Consider the following 8,701-nt stretch of genomic DNA (forward strand, 5'->3'; position numbering starts at 1 on the left):
ATGTGTAATGTCTTAGATACTTCTCAAATATGGATGGGGTTTGTCCTATACCATAAGTCTATTAGTGTTTGTAATGTCTCTTGGCTTTTCTCTTAATGAAAAAGTTTTTTCCATCAAAAAAAAAGAGTGCCGGACACTTATTAGCATGACTCTTATAGTTAAAATAATTTTTAACTTCATCATGTTGAAATCTTACCTAACATTCTCTTAAAAGTCAAACATCAGCTCACTGTTAGCAAATATCTTGTTCATTAAACACGTGCTATTGGACTTATAAAAAAAAAAGGGACAATAAAATGTAATAATGGAAGCATGCTTCAATATTTTCCTGCTCAAACATTTCATTAATTAAAATTGATAATTTCTACAACTTACTGTATTAGCTGATCCTATTAGGATATAAAATACTAGGCAATGTGACATGGTTACAAGCAAAACTGAGGATAAATGGCAATTCCAGATACAGAATCACAGGGACTGTTTGTTAATTTTTTGCAGCATTCACACAGTCAAGATAATAGGGACTGTTTGATCTTGATCAAGTGGTTCAGAAAAATAAATTTGATTTTTCCAAATTAACAATTTTAAATCAGAGCTGTTCAATTTTGATCCGACAGTCTGGCACACTTGAATGTGTGAATGTGTGTTTTTTTGACTGCAGGAGATTTGGGTCCGTCCAAACATAGATCTGGCCTCCGCTTGTAGCTCCTGCTAGCATCCCAACATTGTAAGGGTGTGCATCAAATCTACATGGAATTGCAGACATGTCTGGGGTCTCTAAAGTCTTTACTGTCGCCTTTTGAACTGTTGAGACGATGTCTGGGATCTCTAAAGTCTTTACTGTTGCCTTTTGAACTGTTGAGACGATGTCGACACCTCCGTCCATGTTCCCAATGAAGAGATGGGAATTGTCCCAGCCCCATATTGCTCTGCTACCACAAAATCAAGATCGTAAACCCAGTTAGAATCAAACAGTGAAACATTAAATCATAATTGAAATGTAAAAATCAGGTCCAAACTCAAAAGAGCCAAGGGACTAATCCAGCAAATGGCAAAAGAATTACATAACAACGAAACATTCAATAATTTCCCGAAACCGCACCTGAAAGTAGAAAGCCATCCTCCAGTCTGATTGAAATGATAAACAGAAGTCTTATACTCCAAATTCACTCCACTGTATATACGAACTGTGTTGGCAATGCTACATCAAGAGATAACATAAACCCAATCCAATCAAATTCAAAATTTGGCGCAAACCCGAATCAATATAATATTAAGAATGGAATAAAGGTTTCGTACCTTGTAGTGGCAAGACTGCATCCAGAAGGAGAGAAATAGGCTGATTGCACAGATTTTTTGTGAGGAAATGTCCTCAAGGCTGTGTGCTTAGGCCCTCCAATACATCTCAAATCCCAAGTACACGCAGTTCCATCAGAGGAACTGGTAGCTACAATATGAGAGCTTTGAGGGTTGAAATCTATTGTATTAATTCTAGCTTCATGCAAATCCCAGTGGGATGAACATTTTCCTATCCTGTTATCCAATACTGCCAGACCCCCTTTACCCTCAGAGAAGTATAAGCAGTTTGCATCATTCTTTGGTTGTGAGAGAGCATATATGCATCCATTATCACTTTCACTACCATTATAAACCATATCAAAAATTTCCTTCTCTGCATCCATCATCCGAATAAATCCATCATAACAACTTGTGTATATCTGCATACAAATCAATGATCACAACATCAGACAATTCGTTCAAACCATAAAATTAAGGAAGTTATAAAATTATCTTATAAACGAATTTGTTCAAACTAATATAAAACTAAAAAGTTGAACATATATCACAGATATCATAATTCATAAGGATAAATAACTAATTAATTCATAATTCAGAACTTACAATTCACACACCTTTGACAAGCAATGTTGTTGAAACAAAATCCCAGAAATGGGAGCCTCGTGTGGATGGTACAAAAAAATCTCACTTTCTCCAACTTTCCAAAACCCAATATCCCCAAATATGTCAGCAGCTGCTATCATGTTAACATCCTTGGAAGGACAAAACTGCACTTGAGTTATCCTTCCAGGAAGGACGCTTGCTATATTTTCAGGATCCAGAGACAAAGATTCCAAGTCGAGGGAACACTCGGTTTTGATCTTTTTTGCAGACCCATTAAGTTTTTCTTCTGAGAGCTCCTTATTCGACATACCAACAAGTGATTCAATAAAAGAACGATCAGAATCATCTACGCCTTTGTAAGCATCCTTCATGGAAATAGGACCCAAATTTTGAACAAAGTTCTTAGCTTTATTGGGGGAATTATGAGTAGAAGTGTTGGATTTTAAAAATAACCCTTCTGAATCAGGTGGAATACCTCTTTTTCGAAGTGAGTGTCTGCTAACAATTGGGGTTTCAGTTTTGGGTTTTTTGTCCGATTTTACTTTGGATTTGGTAACAATCCTGAAAATTGCAAATTATGAACATCAATTATCAATACAAACGAGTATTGAAGTTGAATTAAAAGGGGGAAATTATTGATGAAGCATGAAATAAAAAAGATAGAAATGGAGAAGAAAAATACTTGGAATGATTGGATAGTGCGGTGGCTTTGGATTGAACATTGAGTGCAGCCATCATTTCATTGTTGCGACGAATGTTTTCGAGTCGCTTGCGTTCATACTCGTTGAGTTTCGGAGACGACGCCATTGAAATCGAAGAGAATGAAGAAGATGTCAGGGTTTTGATTTTGGAATATGAATAGTTAGAAAAAATAATTGTGTTCCGAGAATTTTATATTAATTTGTCATTAAAATATATATTTGCGCGGGAACTCAAAAATTAATCTGGCGGTAAACAAGTGATTGTGTGGTAAATTTATATAGGACTCCCTCTGGCGTGCTAATTATAAACAAATATTATTTTTTAAGTTTATTGAGTAATGAATATATTTGGTCTACGTAAAACAGATATTTTTATTATTAAATAAATTTAAAAACAGAATATTTACTATAATAATAACAAAAGAGAATATATCATATTGATTAACTATAAGTATCACTTATCTACCAATAAAATTTCTGCCTACTGATCGGGAGGAGGATGGAACCACTTGATGCTAGAAGTCTCCCTCGAACTGGACTAAATCGGTGGTATAAAGCAAAAAAAAAATAAAAATTCTACCTACTGATTAACTATAAGTATCATCTATCTACCAATAAAACTTCTGCCTACTATTGATTACAAGAAATATTTATCATTTCTCGGTAAATTTTAAATAACATTATTTTCAAATCGCTATTAATTAATTTTATGTAAATTGATTTAGAATATGCCACACAATATAAAAATTTAATTTTAATATTTATAATTTAGAAATAATTTACAAGTTATTTTGTGTCTATGGGTCCATTTTTATCATTAAGATTTAATTATATCTTTATGTGTGTCAACCAAAGTCTTAAATGGCTAAGGTCAAAATCAGCGTAAATTTATTTTGCATAGTATAAAAGTTACCTTACACTAATCTTACAAGTCCATCGCCCGCCACTGTATAAGAGATCAGTACCACCGATTCAGGATTCTACACCATCTAGTTACACTTAATTTTAGTTCCATATTAAAATATTGGCACTATCTATGGGAATCAACTTTTGATTCCTAAGTTTTCCATTATCTCATGTTCGCCCTGCAGTTCATCAATCTGAAACCTTCTCAGGTCGTCAAGTCAATAGCACTTGAAATCAAACACAAAGATCTAAATCCAAACTACAACGGTGTCAATCAAATCCAATAGCATTTCAACCTCGATTCTTTAAATTTTTGGACTTTTGATTCCTAATAAAATTCCATGAATGGATGATTCAATATCCAAACTCGCATATGCATCAGAGTCATCGAAGAGTGAAGGTAATTACCTCCAGGATCGTGCATAAGATCCCTGATCAGCCTTTCAATCCTGCATCACCTTAATTATCCATCATTAACGCGGTCTTCATCATGACAAATTCAGGATATGGCAAGTCCATAGCAACTCGTGGCGTAGATTATTACCATAGCACCTTCCCTATGTGGCGAAGGGCCTGCCGAACAATGAATGAAGATCATATCACATTGAAACTACTATATCACAATAGAGATAGTGTCGCACAAGAGTTCTTAGATCACGACGAAGTGAACCGAACTCTAAATGCATAATTATCAGTGATTGAAACACTTACCACCGTGAATAATTTTATAAACTACCACAGTGCCAAATATTAGACATTTTGATATCAACTTACCATATTGTATTCTCATCACTGAGATCCATAGTGTTATTACCTTCAATTTTCGACACCAATGTAGGACAAGGCATGAGGGTCAAAGTCCTAAAAGTATGAGTTTAAATGTTTATGCTTTGGTCGAAAAGGTCTCAGTCAACGTGTGAGGTCAATTAATCTAATATGACTCTGTCGAAATAAAGCACCCATGACCTTAGTCAGATTCTTTTCACAATTGAGTTTCTTTGTTACCTGAAGCATAGTCGAAGCAAGTTAAAGTGGATAAGGGCGGATAATTATTCAACGACATGGGAAAGTTTGTATGACAAAATTTGCATGGGTGTGTGTCATTTTTTGTATGTATTGTCGTTTATAATGTAAAATCAAATTGATTCAGTACATATATAATATACCTATATTTAATGTTCTCATTGTTTATGTAATGATTATGTTATCTTGAATATGTGGTTAATTATCAAAACAGACTGCACAACCCAAAACTTAAATTTCAGGTATGTTTCTGTTAAATTCGGAAGTATATTTCCAAACTTTTAATGTTTTTGGGCTTTTTTCGGAAGTACGTTTTCAAAACATCCACTGAAAGCAAGATAAGGTTTGTTGGGTCATTATTACTCCAATAACTATAAATACTACACCAATCCTTTTCATCAACAACAAGCCACAAAACACCAATGACACAAACCTACCCCCACCTTGCATTTGTCTACCCGATGCCGTTCCAATTTCGCTTCTCGCGCGACACGCCGTTCGCGAAATTGATAACGCCACTCAACACTCTCTTGCAATACCCGGAAAATCGAAAGGTTGTCAAGCTTGAGTACCGCTCGCCTTCGCGTAATAACGAGGGAGACGTTCAATTCACCCCATTTGAATTCAAAAACGACGAAGATTTAGCGATTTTATGGACAACTTTCTACCGATTTTCTTTAAAGGGTCTGATCGAGTTGGATGCGAAACTTCAAAGATCGGGAGCCGACATTATCAAAATGTTGACTTGACTCATCCACACCTACCCGTGTTTAACCATATGTAATTTTAATTTTATGTTATGTGATGTTTGTAATTTTCATGCTTTAAAATAAATCGAAGCGTTGATGTTTGTTTTCATGTTTTCTGTATCAGAGGATATTTCGGAAGTACATATCCGAATTCTTCCAGGGGTGAATTCGGAGATGCATCTATGAATTCACTTTTTTTTCTTCTGAAAATAAACTTTATTTCGGGGATGATTCTGAATCTGAATCAGAATCATACTCTGAAGGAGAACAAGCCAACTTTGCACTGATGGCCACATTGGATGATGGATCAGAATCTACATCAGAATCAGATTCTGAAGAGGTATTTTCTGAACTATCTAGAGATGAATTAGTTTCCAGTTTGACTGAACTTCTGGAACTCAAGGCTCACCTTAGTATCAAATACAAAAAGCTGAAAAAGCAATTTGAATTTGAAACTAAGAAGTTGGAATCGGAGAATTCTGAACTGAAGGAAAAAGTTTTAAATCTATCCAAAAATAGTGGATCTCCTTCTGAATCAGAAAAATCCATTCCTAGTCTAAATCATATTCTGAAAGAATATGACTCGAGCTTCAGAAAGTTCTTATCTAGAAGTATTGGCAGAAGTCATCTTGCTTCTATGATATATGGTGTTTCTGGAAACAGAAGGTTTGGCTTTGGCTATGACGGTGATACCTCACATAAATTTGAATCTGTTGATGATATGAAAATCGCATACAAGCCATTGTATGATCAGTTCAAATATGGCCATGCACATGATATTAGGCTAACTTCACATGCACAGAGTTTTAACACTGTACACACCAAGAAGCACGTGACACAACCTAAAAAATATCATGCTGTCAAACCTAAAGAATATCATGATGTTCCTCCTGTTAACTATTATGCTAAAACCAAGTTCAATCAGAACTTGAGGAAAACTAACAAGAAAGGACCCAAGAAATTGTGGGTACCTAAGGAGAAGATAATTTTTGTTGCAGATATCCTTAGCTGCAAAGAGGACAAAGCACAAAATGTCATGGTACCTGGACTCTGGGTGCTCGCGACACATGATGGAAAGATAATTTTTGTTTTGGGTTTTTTGTCCGATTTTACTTTGGATTTGGTAACAATCCTGAAAATTGCAAATTATGAACATCAATTATCAATACAAACGAGTATTGAAGTTGAATTAAAAGGGGAAAATTAATGATGAAGCATGAAATAAAAAAGATAGAAATGGAGAAGAAAAATACTTGGAATGATTGGAGAGTGCGGTGGCTTTGGACTGAACATTGAGTGCAGCCATCATTTCATTGTTGCGACGAATGTTTTCGAGTCGCTTGCGTTCATACTCGTTGAGTTTCGGAGACGACGCCATTGAAATCGAAGAGAATGAAGAAGATGTCAGGGTTTTGATTTTGGAATATGAATAGTCAGAAAAAATAATTTTGTTCCGAGAATTTTATATTAATTTATCATTAAAATATATTTGCGCGGGAACTCAAAAATTAATCTGGCGGTAATGTAGCGGTAAAAATGTGACTCGACGCGTTTTCACGCATTCGGAGTACAACAGAGTCGCCACCGAACTTTATTTATTCCAAAAAAGGAAAGGGAAAATATCGATAAAACCCACGAATAAAAAGAACGCGGATAAGATAGTCATCGTAACCAAATTCGGGTTCGGGAGTCGGTTAAGCAAGGGGAAGGTATTAGCACCCCTCACTTCCATCGTACTCGATGGGACCCATTTAGTTTTCTTGTGATTTATTGTTAGCTTATTATCTACTTGCGTTATTTATTAGGTTGGAAAAAAAAAGAAACAAAATAAGATTTTTTATTATTGTGCTCGCCAAGACATTTGTATCTTGTGCCTACGTATTCCCTAGTGCAATGGGAAAGTCAGAGCAATCGTAGTTCGGGCTAAAACGCCGAAATGTTTTGCTGATTGATTTTAGCGAGAGGTACTCGATCGCTTTCAAATGGAAATACTACACGCACATGGATATGATATCACTACAAGAATGGATAACTAAATCAAGATAAGACATGATTTTGGCCATCATCGCATTCGAGTGGAAGATGTTAGATCTTCACATGTGGAAGTATGTTCGTATTGAAATTGAATAAGTGTCTCGTTTTATGAAAAAAGAAGTGTTTTAGAATGTAAAAGGGTATGAATGAATTGAAAGTTTGTTTGTTAAGAGAAATCAAACATTTAAACAAAAGCTTAACGGCCATCGCTCAAATGTTTGAAAGAGAAAATTGTACAAGTACGTACAACCTCCTCGTAGGTGATGAAGATGATTTGATGAGTTGAAAGACATTTAATTGAATCCAAGTATTTACACAAAAGCTTAACGGCCATCGCTTAAGATACTTGAAAGAGTATTTGCTAAATCGGGTTTTTAGAAGTCTTTAATGGAGTTTAAACATCCAAACAAAGGCTTAACGGCCATCGCCTAAATGTTTAAAGAACAAATTGTACAAGTACGTACAAACTCTTCTTTCCATTATAGATAAAATGATTTGATTAAAAGAAGGTGTTTTTTTGTAAAAAAAAGGGTGAATTAAATCGAGTTTGAAAGAGTCTTTAATGGAGTTTAAACATTCGAACAATGGCTTAACGGCCATCGTCTAAATGCTTAAAGAACAAATTGTACAGGTACGTACAAACTCTTCTTTCCATTAAAACTCAAAACTCGATTCGATTAAAAAGCTATTTTTGTATCATTTTTAAATATTTGGAAAGAAATTCTATATGTACAAGAATATATTTTATTTTGTCTCTTAATAAATACAGTAAGTAAAATAAATAAATAAATATATTTTTTTGTAATTTTTATATGAAAAGAATTCTAATAATAAAATGTTAATTGTTAGTTATATATATAATCAAGACAATAAAAATAAAGAAATGGGCCATGGGGGTGTGAAATCCAGATGGAGGTTTTGAAGGCCCAAGAACATTAACAACAGAAAAGGAATTATTAAAAAAAAATTAAAAAAAAAATAAAAAAAACAAATGGGCTGGACTGGGTCAAAGGGATCCAGACCCAATCAAAACACACACTCGGGTTAGAGAACCCTAAATACCAAAGGGATCCACCTCTTTCATCTGGTCCTTCTTCTCTCTCAACTCACGACTTCATCTCTCCCTATGCTCTCACACGAAAACACTGTCAATTCTGGGAAAAAAGAAAAAATGAAACTAAACTCTCTTCTCTCGATCAACGACGGCAACCCTCACTCAAGATGACAGTCCTCTCTCGCGCTCTGAACAACAAACTGAAATAACTCTCGTCTCTCTCGCGCTTGATTTCGGAACAACAACAACAAGCAACGTTCTCTCTGCTCTCGTTTCGATTCCGTCTCTCGCAACTAATCTATCACAAAGCACAAATAGAGCACATAGCAGCA

At 35.0% G+C, this 8,701-nt stretch overlaps 1 protein-coding gene across 2 annotated transcripts; it reads right to left on the reverse strand.

Annotated features, from left to right (window-relative positions):
• Nucleotides 1-323: 323 nt before the first annotated feature.
• Nucleotides 324-6,690, reverse strand: LOC131633022 (uncharacterized). 2 transcript variants are annotated; one of them, XM_058903729.1, is made up of 6 exons: nucleotides 6,535-6,690; nucleotides 3,829-3,837; nucleotides 1,914-2,463; nucleotides 1,300-1,718; nucleotides 1,103-1,201; nucleotides 324-929 (listed from the first exon to the last, which is right to left on the reverse strand). In XM_058903729.1, exons 1-6 carry the CDS (start codon nucleotides 6,657-6,659, stop codon nucleotides 590-592), a joined length of 1,542 nt encoding a protein of 513 aa, XP_058759712.1. In that variant the 5' UTR covers nucleotides 6,660-6,690; the 3' UTR covers nucleotides 324-589. The 2 variants fall into 2 exon arrangements, with proteins under 2 accessions (XP_058759712.1, XP_058759711.1); XM_058903728.1 differs by lacking the exons at nucleotides 3,829-3,837; nucleotides 6,535-6,690 and adding an exon at nucleotides 2,585-2,755.
• Nucleotides 6,691-8,701: the final 2,011 nt, after the last annotated feature.

Source organism: Vicia villosa, unplaced genomic scaffold (genome assembly GCF_029867415.1).
Source record: "Vicia villosa cultivar HV-30 ecotype Madison, WI unplaced genomic scaffold, Vvil1.0 ctg.001063F_1_1, whole genome shotgun sequence".
Taxonomy (NCBI): Eukaryota; Viridiplantae; Streptophyta; class Magnoliopsida; order Fabales; family Fabaceae; genus Vicia; species Vicia villosa.

Coding starts and splice junctions, on each gene's coding strand:
- LOC131633022 (XM_058903729.1), bottom strand. CDS start 6,659: ATGGCGTCGTCTCCGAAACTCAACGAGTATGAACGCAAGCGACTCGAA. Junction 1,719..1,913: donor AACAACATTGCTTGTCAAAG/GTGTGTGAATTG, acceptor ATTTGTATGCAG/ATATACACAAGTTGTTATGA. Junction 1,202..1,299: donor TGCAGTCTTGCCACTACAAG/GTACGAAACCTT, acceptor CTCTTGATGTAG/CATTGCCAACACAGTTCGTA.